A 14,663-nucleotide genomic window follows, 5' to 3' on the forward strand; every position below is an offset into this window, starting at 1 on the left:
ACTATTTACATTGTAGATTCTCACTGAAGGAATCAAAACTATGAATGAACACATGTGGAGTTATGTACTTAACAAAAAAATGTGAAATAACTGAAAACATGTTTTATATTCTAGTTTCTTCAAAATAGCCACCCTTTGCTCTGATTACTGCTTTGCACACTCTTGGCATTCTCTCGATGAGCTTCAAGAGGTAGTCACCTGAAATGGTTTTCACTTCACAGGTGTGCCTTATCAGGGTTAATTAGTGAAATTTCTTGCTTTATCAATGGGGTTGGAACCATCAGTTGTGTTGTGCAGAAGTCAGGTTACTACACAGCCGACAGCCCTATTGGACAACTGTTAAAATTCATATTATGGCAAGAACCAATCAGCTAACTAAAGAAAAACGAGTGGCCATCATTACTTTAAGAAATGAAGGTCAGTCAATCCGGAAAATTGCACAAACTTTAAATGTGTCCCCAAGTGGAGTCGCAAAAACCATCAAGCGCTACAACGAAACTGGCACACATGAGGACCGACCCAGGAAAGGAAGACCAAGAGTCACCTCTGCTTCTGAGGACAAGTTCATCCGAGTCACCAGCCTCAGAAATCGCAAGTTAACAGCAGCTCAGATCAGAGACCAGATAAATGCCACACAGAGTTCTAGCAGCAGACCCATCTCTAGAACAACTGTTAAGAGGAGACTGCGCCAATCAGGCCTTCATGGTCAAATAGCTGCTAGGAAACCACTGCTAAGGAGAGGCAACAAGCAGAAGAGATTTGTTTGGGCCAAGAAACACAAGGAATGGACATTAGACCAGTGGAAATCTGTGCTTTGGTCTGATGAGTCCAAATTTGAGATCTTTGGTTCCAACCGCCGTGTCTTTGTGAGACGCAGAAAAGGTGAACGGATGGATTCCACATGCCTGGTTCCCACTGTGAAGCATGGAGGAGGAGGTGTGATGGTGTGGGGGTGTTTTGCTGGTGACACTGTTGGGGATTTATTCAAAATTGAAGGCACACTGAACCAGCATGGCTACCACAGCATCCTGCAGCGACATGCCATCCCATCCGGTTTGCGTTTAGTTGGACCATCATTTATTTTTCAACAGGACAATGACCCCAAACACACCTCCAAGCTGTGTAAGGGCTATTTGACCAAGAAGGAGAGTGATGGAGTGCTGCGGCAGATGACCTGGCCTCCACAGTCACCGGACCTGAACCCAATCCAGATGGTTTGGGGTGAGCTGGACCGCAGAGTGAAGGCAAAGGGGCCAACAAGTGCTGAACACCTCTGGGAACTCCTTCAAGACTGTTGGAAAACCATTTCAGGTGACTACCTCTTGAAGCTCATCCAGAGAATGTCAAGAGTGTGCAAAGCAGTAATCAGAGCAAAGGGTGGCTATTTTGAAGAAACTAGAATATAAAACATATTTTCAGTTATTTCACCTTTTTTTGTTAAGTACATAACTCCACATGTGTTCATTCATAGTTTTGATTCCTTCAGTTAGAATCTACAATGTAAATAGTCATGAAAATAAAGAAAACGCATTGAATGAGAAGGTGTGTCCAAACTTTTGGCCTATACTGTACATTATGACACCAGAATATGGGCTAATATATACACTGGAGTGTCAGGTTATTCCTTCATTCCTTGGAGTCCCAGGACACTGAATGTACGTAAACATATGAAGATACATTTCACATCACTTTAACATTATAATGTAAACTGACTAGATAATATTGACACTACTACCACTGCTGCCATAACGAGTGGCACAACTACTCCTACTACCTTTCCTCCTACTGCTACTTTAATATTTTTCCTTCCTCTTATTTTTACATGATATAGTGTAATGCATTACTTGTTGGATTCCCTGGTGCCCCAGGACACTATGTGCATGTTAACCAGTGAGTAGATGGTCAGTAGCAGGTAACCACTGGGAATACAGATGAAGTACATCAGGCCGTAGATGATCATACCTGGTGGAGAGGAAGGCATAACATAACATATCCAGTATAGCATAATATATAATATAATAAAATAGAATATAATAGAATAGAATAGAATAGAATAATCATACCAAACTCCTCTGGGTGTAGAATGGCTGTCACCATGTACATGATTGACATGGAAACCAAAAACAGGCCAGTCGGTGTCAGAAAGGTGCCTTGCATCACCATATCTCCTACAAGGTGTGTGTGTGTGAGAGAGAGAGAGAGAGACGGAGAGAGAGAGTGAGAGAGAGAGAGAGAGAGAGAGAGAGAGAGAGAGAGAGAGAGGGAGAGAAGGAGAGAGAGGGTTAGGGTTGACAGCACAACAACAATGACAATGAAAAGTTAGAAATCTTGCTGGTGTATTATTAATCTGGAAAGAATCTCATTAATATCGCAGTATTTTTTTGAGATTTTGTGTCAAAATGCATCAAGCGGTGACAGAGAACAATGACGCTGCTGTGTGGAAAATGCACACACACACACTTGCACGCACACGTTGAGTTATGTATAAGCTATGTAATAAAAACACAAACTAAAGCTGTACAAGCTCAAGGCAAAAGCAAAACTACCACTATAAATCAAACTATGATGGTGATCAATGGTTTCCAAGACCATATACCATAACTTATTTATTATATATAGGCCTGCCTATTTTTAATTCATTTTACTGATTAAAAACATACAAAAACATACATCACAGAACTTAAAATGATAATAGTATGGTGGATTCTTGGAAGTATACATATTTAATATTAACAGGTGAATAAATATAACATGACCTTGTCTCCCTATCCGTCTCTCCCTTCTTTCACTCCCTTTTCCTTACACATTAGTCAGTTAAAAATGATGAAAAACACCTTTATTGTTTACTTTTTTTGTTCATTGTGGATCCCCATTAGATGCTCAAGTGACAGAAAGTCTTCTTGGGCATCTTTTCCTAACGCATGCTATTTTACTGACACTAAGACTTGTTTTTTACTCTGCTTATATCAATTTGTTCTTTTATGTTCTTCGCACATCTCATTATATTTGTTTATTGTATTGTAATAAGGTTTGACTGAACTCAATTTCCCTTCATAAGTTCTTGAAAAAAAATCCAGAGACTACTTTAACTGATGATCACTGACAAAGAATACATTTATGTCATTAGTATAAACAATGATACTTATTTGATGATATAATAGGTTCGGCTAAACCAAACTCACAGTCACTTCTCAAGGGTAGTGTGACTTTTATACATTTTGGAAAGTTTTTTTTTCTCCCAAAGTTTTATGCATACATATTTAAAAAAAAAAAAAGATAAAAAAGAAAGATCTCAACTTGTTCTCTAACTGAGCTCATCGGCAAACAATACATCAAGCTACCCACGCTTGGGTGAAACCACCCGGTGTATAATTTTGCATTTAGCAGAGACAAAATAACAGCAGTGGTTATTTGTGTTGCATTTCACTTCTAAGCAGTGCCCTCCCACCTCCCTCCCTCTCTCTGTGCATCCTCCACTCATGCCTCTTTTCATCCCTGGTCTCCTTCTTTCTATCCACAGTTTTCTAGATCTTAAGATTTAGAGTAAACATCTGGCAAAAATCTTCATGTGTGCTATAAAATGGCTCAAAATATAACAAACTCTTGTCACCATATGCTCACTGATAGTAGAAGCAGCGATGGCAGTTTGGGTGTGGGATTTCCATCCATCCCTTACATCCATCAAAACCCCTCTCATTAAAACTCTCTCGCCATCCTTTCCCTCCATTTATCATCGCCATCTTTCAGATTGCTGTCTTCATCACCAAACTTTCCGTGTTCCGGTAAAATCCAGTAAAAACCTTTTCAAACTCTGATGACAGTCATGCAGATGTGTATCTTTACTCACCGATGATAGAAAAGAATGATGCAGTCATAAGGAATGCGTACAGCACACTCATAATGGCAGCGATGGTTATTTGGGTGTTGGGCTTAGCAACAAAGCAGACGCCCATGTAGAAGACTGGAGGGATGACGGCAATGATGATGGAAAGTGTACCAGGAATTTTAAAGACAAACTGGAAAGCACCTGAGAGGAAGAGAGACAGGAATAAATTCAGTAATGATGCAGTACCTGGACATTTACAAGACAGGTATATGTATAAATAGTATAATCAATAATCATAATTGTAATTATGATTTTAGTTAATTATGATAATAGTATTTATTTATATAACACTTCACAAAACACAATTACAGCTCTAACAAGTAAGAAATATAAGCACAATGTGATACAGATTTAGACGGGCAGACAGACAGTCAGATAGACAGATAGATCTCGACCCATAAACCTCTACAGATAAATGCAAATTTTAGGTGCTAAATCAGCAATTCCCTTCATCCTGGGGTTAGAAATCCAAAATAGATTAACATCACTGAATGTTTGGTAGGGTTTTACTTTACCTCGGCAAAATCAGATTAATTTAGCCTCAGCCTTTAAATAGTGTCTAAACCCCAAACAAAAATCTCTATGAATCCTGACTTCTAACGGTGAAAAGAAGGACAAAGGATCTTTGATGGCAGGTGATGTCACCACCCAGGATTCACAGACATTTGGGTTTAGTTACTCTTTAATAACACGGGTTCTCTTTAAAGTAGTCTGAAAAGTCTGAACCACAAATAGACACTTAAAAAGTGCAGACTCACCACTTGAACCTGGATTTTCACATTTCAGCAGTTAAATTTTAGGGGTGGCTGTGGGAATTATGTAGGAATTTTTTGGCTTGTTTTGTGTGAGGAAGCATGGCATCATTTTCAGTTATTGTTTTTAAAAGATACACAAAGACCTTTGAGACTGCAACTGTGATGAAGGGCTACATACAGTAAATAAAACTTGACTTGACATTTCCTTCATAAAGCAATAAGGAGACAATCTACTTTAAACAAGTTACAGTTACAGCCTCTCAAGGAATGATAGTTGGGGTTAGACTGGCACTCATTTACTTATCTTGCCAGGATTGTCTCCGTAATTTCTGGGAATTTGAGCTGCTTATTTCCTTCTGCGGCTGTCATAAACGGAGTGATTGTTTGAATGACTCTACAGTTTTTCACTTTGTCACGCTACTGCAGATAGTAGCCTGAATGCTTAGTGAAGCACAACACCGCTGAGGAAAATCCGTTCCCCTAACAACGATCAACTGAGAAAAAAAAAAGTTCAGATAAAAGGAAAGAGGACAATTAAAGAGGAAAATTAAAATAAAAACTCATTGTTCCCCCACGTCATATGCATGCAGCAGGACTTTGACCTGATCACTGATATTAATAAATAAAGACGTATCAGACGGAAGAGCATAGAGATAAGAGATAAGATATGGAGCAGAATAAATGAAACAGAGAATCAGTGATATCCCCACAAACATTAGAGACAGAATAAAAACACATCCTTGCACACACAAACTCAAGTGAATATCAGGTAGAAGAGGACGACACCAGAACTGAGCCTACCTGCTATCATAAGAGACACAGAGGCAGGGCCAAGGATAGAGGATCCAACAGTGAACATTTGGTAGAAGATATAAAGCCTGGAGATGGATGTGTTTCTCTTCACTGTCTCTGGGCCACTGGGATTCAAGACATAACCATAATTCGAGTTAATATTTATAATCACATTTTCACGGAGAACATCTGACTGAGGATATTAAATCTTTCAATATGACTCTGTACCACTAGAAAATGAAATGAAAAATAAGAAAATACAGCAAAATACCATATGAAGGCCAAATACAAAGTGTGACAAGATCTGTGGATCTAAAAGATTTGTATAAGTGAATGATGGAAGTTATATCTTAGTCTTTGGTTTAAACTGCATTTTTTATTACAGTTATGAATTTCTCTGTTTTCTATGACTTAATCCTTTGTAATTCAACCAAGAAACTAACCAACCAGACAGGCAGAGAAAAAACCCAAGCAATTAATCAACCATCCAGCCAAACAAATGGCACTCTAACCTTTATTGGTGCAGCTACCATTCTCAGTGCCAGTGATGTTAATGAACTGAAATAATGCCATGTTCATGACAACTACACAATTTCTGAATGGTAAACTTCCAACCTTTGACAACATTTGTGTCAACTCTGCAAAAACTGTTCCCCAATTGAAGAGAAAACTGTATTTGCCTCCAGGAGGAATATCACAGGTGTATGCAGCAGTATAAGTCGGACTGATTCAGTTGTCAACATAAACAACAAAAGCCAAGTTGTTTTCTGCTGCTTTTGTGAACACTGACGCCGCTTGAACAGAAAACAAAGAAACCAGAGTTCTGAAAAGAAAACCCAGACTTCCAACTTGTATATTCAAGTTGGATAACTTCTCAGTTACAGTTCTGAGTTGATTTGAACACAGCATAAATCAAAATAATGATCAACTCAGCCTGGTCACCTGTGCAGCAGGTCCAGTGTATTAGCCAGCGTAGAGGGTCCCCATCGTCTCCTCTGGTTATAAAACTCTTTGAACTCCTGCGGTGAGTTGGTATACGCATCGGATGCAGCATTGTATTCAACACGCCATCCTTGTTGAAGTAGCAAAGTACACAGCCAGCGATCTTCACCTGGAAAAGCACACACACAGGCACACACACAAACACACACAGAGAGGAAAAGAAAGCACAGCGAGAAGGACATGAAAATTCAAAACAACACATTTAAAGCAACAATAAGTGATACAAGTGCATACATGTCCGTGTGTGTGTGCATGACTGACCTTGATCATACTGCACATATTCAGCAGCTCTTGTTGCAGTTGTTGTGTATCTCTTCAGTACATTGTCATCCATTAAGGCCGAGCCTCTGAACAGACTGAAACATCCCGGGCTGCACAGCACGGAGCCAAACACATGCTCCGCTGTCTTCTGCAGCCAGTGGCCCACAGCATACTCAAATTTCTGGTACCACACCATGGGACCTGGGGAGGTTCACATGCAGATCGTTAAATAGATAGAGCCAGAGTGTCACAGAGATGGAGAGTGGGATGAAGTGAAGTGAAAGTGAAGAGGAGGAGGAAAGAAAATAGGAGAGCGAAAGAGGTTTCAGCCGAAACACACAAATGTTGATTTAACTGACTTAATTCACTGTCTTCACCCATTTATTAGCTCAAGGGGGACTGCATCCTATCCCAGCACACACTGGCAAGAAAACATGTAGGCATCTTGGACATGTTCAAGTCCATCACAAGATTAACACATATAGGCAGTAGGTATGACACAAAAATTAACACTTAGGTACCAAGTTAATACCAAAATTTTTTAAAATGATACCAACATTAGCATATACACTCTATAATGCACTGTTATTCTAATGTAGCTTTAACCTGTACGCTGAAATTCCGGAAACACTTTAAGCTGTAGTCCTGCTTACCGGACTCCAAAATCAACATGAGAGCACACAATCAAACCACTGTACTTATTTCATACAGCTCTCTAATTTGAAATTAGAACTTGAAACGCACAGTTTGACCATCTTTTTTGAATGTTTAAGAATTGCAGAATTTCTCTGGTATTGGTATCAAATACCATAATTATGGTATTGTGACATCCCAAGTAGAGAGCACAAAGACATAAAAACACACTCCAACTCCCAGTTCAAGGTGATTTCGAATCTTGAATACAGTTGACTTTTATGTTTTTGGACTGTAGCAGGAAACTTATGTGAACACAAGCTGCCAACAGAGAAACCCAGTGGCAGGTAATGATAAAATATGAAAAAATAAACATTTTTAAAACTTTTTACTCACCCATGCCAGTAGGGTGTATTCTACCACAGGCTGCACCGACATTCTCATACATCCTCAGCCTGCCAATGAAAATATACTTTTCATTACTACTTTTTCAAAGTGTTATTATATAACACACTAACTGACAAAGTAAGCTCCTAACTGGTTGACTGAGTAACAAACATATTACATGACAGATGACTAACTAATCAAATTACTGTAACTTCTCAACCAGCCTATCAAGTTCAAGTTCAAGTTTATTTAAAGGCCAATATCACTATCAACCCACTTTGACCAAGACAATCAAGTTGTTAGGATGAAAGTCAGCATCTCCCTTTCAGAGCTATGATGTAAATGTCCTCTACTACACAAATGGATAGATATAGAGGTTATTCATTAATTAGTTTACTAATTAACTTGTCCACTAGCTGTGTCAGTGGTTAGGAGTGCAAGACAGTTCCTCTCCTAGCAGAGCTGTGACAGAAGTACTATCATCACTCAATCAATCTGTTAGTTAGTTAAGTAGCTGGATTGTGAACTAACCTGTCAACCAGCAGAATCACAGCTTTAGGATGGAAGTCAGTGTCTCCATCCAGAGCCAGGATGTAGGTGTGTTCATCTGAGATGAACTTTCTCTTGGCATCATTGTCGTACTGAGGCAGCAGGAAGCTCTCACCATCCATAGAAATCAAGCTGGCCCGGCATGGATTATTCTGGCGCTGAACAGACACAGATAGGTCACTAATAGGTATACATTTTATACGTGAGCATGCCAACACACACACACACACACACACACACACACACACACACACACACACACACACACACACACACACACACACACACACACACATTCACACGCGAGTCAGACAGCAGCCACAGCCTTTGGTCTTACTTTGATTTTCTGTGGGTTCTTGACGACATAGCCCTTCCAGCCCAAAAGGTAATACAAGTACATAATCTGAAAACAACAACAACAACAACAACAAAAAGTCATACACACAGTCTGAGTAACAGCAGCTAACAAATAAAAACATGGCTACACAGTGTCTGGTTGAGAGTTCAAACAAAAAAAACAGAGACATCTCTCAATATAAAGTAATCCAGTACAAGACCTCTGACAACTTCAACCTCAATAATAGACATAAAATTAAATTTTCACATTCTCCACAATGTCAACAAAAACTGAACATTATAAACTTTCTTAAAAGGTAGACTTTATGGCAGAGCTGTCGCATTGAACTGCATTAGATTGCACAGGTTTATTAAAATCAGTACAGAAGTAGCATAACTGTACATTGTACAGTATGTGTGAGGTAAAACAAAATGTGTACAGCTTTATACAGCACATTTTTACAGCTCGCTTTATGAAAAATCATAAAACTGAGACACTACAACTCAAAATACATTTAACATTCTTTGGTAATTTCTGTATGATGCTATCAGAATTGAATTGTGTGTGTTCAGTATATACAGGAATATGAACAAACACAAGCTGCCCTCTCCTTCTCCATACCTGCGACCATCTTTTCTTGTTCCTGATGAGTGCTTTGTCTTTCAAGTGAACGTACAGCATGTTGCCTTCTGGCATAACAAATACCAGCCTGCCTCCATAGGGAGTCTCAATGATTGACACGTCATCTGGTTCTTTGTTGGTAAACACCCTGGATGGTTGGATGGATGGATGGTTAGATAGATAGACAGATTGATAAATAGATAGATAGACAGACAGATAGATAGATAGATAGATAGATAGATAGATAGATAGATAGATAGATAGATAGATAGATAGATAAACTCACCTATAGACCTCTGTGACAACACTAATCAAGTCATTAACGTAGTCATTAACCAGCCTCTTTTCTGAGTGTTTGTCAGTCATAAAGGAATCATCCACGTAAATGTGACACTCAAAGTCAAAACAGTCCTTATGTTCCTCCTTAGGATCACCTCGATAGCGGTCCATCCTGAAACAAAGCAAAAATAAACGTAACCAAATTTTGCAGACATGTTTTAACTTGAGACACTCAGTGTGTTGTATCAAACCTAAAACATCTCATTCATTTTCCATCCTTATTTGTGAAAGAGGGATGTAACTCCATCACACAAAAATTTTAGTGGCACAAATGCTTTGAATCATTAGCGTGTGAACATCTCATAGGATTAGCAAATGAGTCAGATTTTGATTCAAATTTAAGTCAAAGTTTATGTTTCAAACTGACTGATGTTAAAAAATAACTGAGCCCATGGTTTGTATGTGATGCTGGTAGTCTTCAGTATCTGTATGAAGAGTATTTCTGACCTGAACATGGATGTGAGGATCTTGAGCATCTCATCATAGGTCTCATGCCACATAGTGGCGCACAGGTAGATCACACAGTTTTCTATGTCATCATGACTAGAGAGGAGAGGAGAGGAGAGGAGAGGAATTTACACAACTTGTGAACACGTACAACTCAGTCAAAGCTAGAAACCAGATAAACTAAAATCAAATCTGTCATGACATGGATGTCATCATCTTCTTCAAGATCTTCAAGTGGTGCTTGACCTGCACCACAAATTAGCTCTAGAGTGGTTTCTTCTAAGGATCCACCAATACCGATACAGGTATCAGAGTCTGTGCTTATAGCAGGCCCAACTGGAGTATTAGTATCATAGATTTTACCCAAGACAAATATCTGAATATCCAATTATATCAGAAATAAAACCAAATAGTGTTGTTTTTCTCTATTTTTTGGCACACAGAAGCCTGTATTCTCAAGATTTTTAACAATCGCTGTCACCTCTCTTGGTTTCGGGCTCGGGCCACTTTCATCTTGGTGTTGAGTAGCAGGGACAGGTCGATGAAAGCCGACTCATACAGACGACGGACAAACAGCTGAGATGTTCTCTCAATTCGCTGCACCTGAGAGACAGAGGGGGAAATAGACTTGTTTTAGCCGCCTGTCTTTCTGTTTGTTTCTATGTAAAAGCCAGGGAGATGGGCATCCAAAGACACATCAACAATCATGAAAAAAGAGGTTGTGAAGGGTGTGTGATTTGTTAATGTGTGTGTGTGTGTGTGTGTGTGTGTGTGTGTGTGTGTGTGTGTGTGTGCATGTTTGTGTGTATGCATGCGTGTGCATGTTTGCGCGTCTATACCTTGACCTTCCATACGTAGTAAGTACACGTGATGAAGCCTAACCACATACACACTCCCTCCAGTGCCAACATGGAGAAAGGCCATGTCAGGTAGGAGCTGTTAATGAATGATGAATGAATGAATGAATGAATGACCAGATAACACAGATGCAGCCAAGAGCATTTTACACACATTTAGCACATACACGTCACAGGACACACACACTGAACCACACTTCCCCACATGGGCACAAGCATAAGATCTAAGCTGGGCAGAGACCACTGTAAGTGTTCACTCCCGCTCACAGAAACACACAGACACACAGACACAGACACACACACACACACACACACACACACACACACACACACACACACACACACACACACACACAAACGCTAACCTGTTGAGGGAGGTTCGGCAGATACTCCTGGTGATTTCTAACAAGACCAGCGGAGTTGAGTTCTTACTTTTCAGGTAGAACAGGCTGTCACAGAACTCTAAGGATACAAAAATGTCATTAGGATGTTGATGATGATTACACACACATCTGCTGAGATGCACTGCATTCATTATGTCTCATTTATGTATGTTCATATGCATGTTTGTTAGCCATTGTATTTTTGGCAAAATCATTATTATTATTACTCTCAATCTAGAGCTTTTTAATTTTTGTTTGAAACTTAACTCCATTCAGCATGAAACTAGAAGGCATTGAGTAGAGTGCAAACATCCACCCATGCTGTAGGTACAGTTCTCAGTATTTAAACTACTTTGAGATAATAAATTTACCTATGATGGTTGCATGTTTTTCTCCACCTAGTTCTTGAGCTTGAGTTAGGAACAGCACCAGCCCTAACAGTAGCACAGCAGGTCCTGTGCAACTTACTGGCAGAGCAAAACCCATCCTGACTGCATGGATTTTACAGGCCACCACTCCAAACCAGTGGCATGCTGCTGAACAAAACGCCTGAGAGGACAGGAGAGAAGAGGAGAGATTTGAGACAGCTCAGTTTGTGAGCATGCAGAGCTCTCTTAAAGCTTAACGCAAGAGAAGAGTCAAATGTCTGTCTATCTATCTGCTTAGGTGTTTTACCTGTAACACAAACAGCACCAGTCCTGTTTGCAGTAATTCCCATTCATGACCCTGCAGGTTAAAGTCAGACCAGATGATAGAGTCCTTTATCAGGGTGTAGTAGATCAGGTACACTGCACCTATAATTCAATATAAAAAAGACCCTCATCACAGCTGTATAGACTGTATTTTTAGAGTATATTTGTATCTCTGGAATAACAAATCTTTTTAACAAATCTCAGCATTATGCTGAGATTTGTTACACATTTCCAAGTAAAGGTGGATACTGGTAATAAAATTCAAGAAAATATGTAATTTCACTGGTGTCATTTTAATGCTTAGACAGTGTCTGTTGATTACCTATCACCAATATCCTCAGTATGCTGGTGATGACAAATACAAAGTCCCTGAAGCCATCCAGTTCTGATAACGTATCCTGTGGAAGGGGTGGGGTGGGGGGTGGTAAATGTGGAAGGTCAGGGGTCAGAGAATAATCAACTCAGAGATTCTCAAGGAGTTTTCCTTGAAAAAGTTTGAAAACTATTAGGTCTTGTTCAGACCGGCAGCAGAACGGACACAATTCAGCAGCTCCCCTGAGTAAAATGCACTGCATAGAGGAAAGCTGCCTGTGAAAATAGGTCTATCTATCTGTTTATCTATCCATGCAGTTTATATTATGCTTTGTGGTTCTTTGTAAGACTTTGTGGCCCTTTGTGGTATTCTTTGTGCTACCAATACAGTATAGGCTATACTCTGTGGCTCTGTGGGGTAGTTTGTGCCACACCCTCTACCACAATTGGGGTGCTTCCTGTTTTGAAGTGTTATAGAAACGAGTTCAAGCTCAATTTGCATGACGTACCTACAGGTAAATTCCCTAGCTAAGACCAGTCTCCAGAGGCAATCTCTCTAGAGTCTGGAAGGGCTCATTTGATCTTGTGAGCTTATTACACAGACACTGAGGTGACTCTGGTTGCATATTGTCAGTTTGAAACCAACAAATCATGATTACACTCACAATTGTGGAAGATGGCATAGCAGGTTTTGGGATAATGTTGCAAATTCAAACATGAGATCCAAATCAAATCTAACATTCAGGGTGTTGCCAAATGAATGGAGCCTGTCCAGACTAAGTACTAGTGACAGCTCTTTGTTGTCCCACACAGTCGGCATCAGCCAAGCTGACAAATACACATTATGCAAGCAAAATAATGAGATTTACATACTTTAGGCCTACAGTGTATGTATGTGCAAACATGACTTGTTTGACCAGTCCTATAGGCATGCCTTTCACTCATTTGACTAAGAGGGTTTTCTGGGCCCACTTGTTCAAAAATCAAGCACAAATACTTCTGAGATGACACCAAATAATAACAGTATCAGTCCCCTATTTATGATTGTGATTTGTAAGCTACTGTTACTAATGCAGTTTGGGCCCTCTGTTTTCTCAAAGAGTAGGCTGGAGACTGGGAGAGAGATCAGAGGTGCCAGGTAAAATACATGCTCTGCAAATACATATGTCCCTTTTCATTGAAATTTTACCTGAAATGCATTTAATTTTTATATTTAACAATGAGTATGTTTCTATATGTTCATTCATTCTAAGATTAAGTAAATTCTGTCTTTTTTTTTTTTTTTTTTTTTAATTGCCTAATGATGTCACATGTCAGTCACCTGTGTCACTTCTGTCAAACTCATCTGGCCATACTGCTGTAACCTGCAGCAACAGTGGAGATAATCTAGTTCAGCAGACACAGAGTGAACTTCTCTTCATTGGAAAGAAAAGTATATATCGAATACAACAATATTTAGAGAAAGGGAAGAACTACGACGCGACAAGTTTCAGCTGCTTGAAACTTGTAAAAAGTTAACTTAACCCGCTGAACACCGCCGTACATCGAGAGAGATATCAAAATGGATTAAGAAAAGCTAGCTGGGGATTTTCCAACTGACTTCGCTTTAACCGACGTGTATCATTGACTGGACGAGAAATAATCAAATGACAGTGGTACATACCAAGTCACTCGCGAAGGGACTATAATCTTAGCTAATATTATGTTTTTATCCACGCCAACTTCGGAAAACAGCGGGCCAACACATCGACTGGGTGAGTAAGTTACAGTTTTCTGTTCAAAATGGCATGTTAACCAAAGGCTGGTGACACTCTGTTGTTTGCTATGCTAATCTGTAGTGCACAATGCCTTTTTGTTTGATGCCTTGGCCATTTCGTTAAACAACTTCACCTGTAGATATGATTAACGTGGCATGGGCTGATTGCCATGGCCCCACTGTCTGATTGGTTTAAACTATTCTGTGTGGCACATTATTGATTCATTGGGGCTGGTTGAGCAATTGCTAGCAACAGTAATTTCAGTTGGCATTTACCTGATTGGACAGGCATGCCTTTTCACAGTGATAAGCTAACCTTGAGATACAGGTGAATTAACCCGAGAAACCAAAGTGCTGAGAGAGGGAGAGAAGGGGGAAACCCTTGCTGTGCCTGAGCCCATGCTCTCCCGCAGTCAAGAGCAGGTGTCTTAAAACTGAGATTACAAATGCCCCCGTATTTTTTATTTATTTTTTTTTTTTAAGGCATAGTTAAAAATACCGCAGCTTTGTTAAAATTCCTACTCTCATACAGAAATCCCTGTCTGATGGCTGATAAGGGGATAAGGGGATGTTCCAACTAGGTGGTGAGGTGTGAAGAAAAAGAATGGGAGCAGGTTTTTACCATAAAGGCTGACATGACCTCTTGTTTCAGTT

At 39.7% G+C, this 14,663-nt stretch overlaps 1 protein-coding gene and 1 long non-coding RNA gene across 2 annotated transcripts in view; one reads left to right on the top strand and one right to left on the bottom strand.

The window, feature by feature from the left end:
- Positions 1-12,020: 12,020 nt before the first annotated feature.
- Positions 12,021-14,040, bottom strand: LOC115378784 (uncharacterized). Its single transcript, XR_003930164.1, has 3 exons — positions 13,917-14,040; positions 12,264-12,339; positions 12,021-12,043 (listed from the first exon to the last, which is right to left on the bottom strand). It is a non-coding gene; the product is annotated as an uncharacterized LOC115378784 (long non-coding RNA).
- Positions 13,643-14,663, top strand: part of LOC115378771 (CUB and sushi domain-containing protein 1-like) — a 659,837-nt gene continuing 658,816 nt past the window's right edge. The window contains exon 1 of the mRNA XM_030079264.1: positions 13,643-14,007. Coding sequence (XP_029935124.1) covers positions 13,956-14,007 — 52 coding nt within the window. The 5' untranslated portion in view covers positions 13,643-13,955. The remainder of the gene's footprint in view (positions 14,008-14,663) is intronic.

The sequence above is a fragment of the Myripristis murdjan genome, chromosome 3, assembly GCF_902150065.1.
Source record: "Myripristis murdjan chromosome 3, fMyrMur1.1, whole genome shotgun sequence".
NCBI classification, from domain to species: Eukaryota; Metazoa; Chordata; class Actinopteri; order Holocentriformes; family Holocentridae; genus Myripristis; species Myripristis murdjan.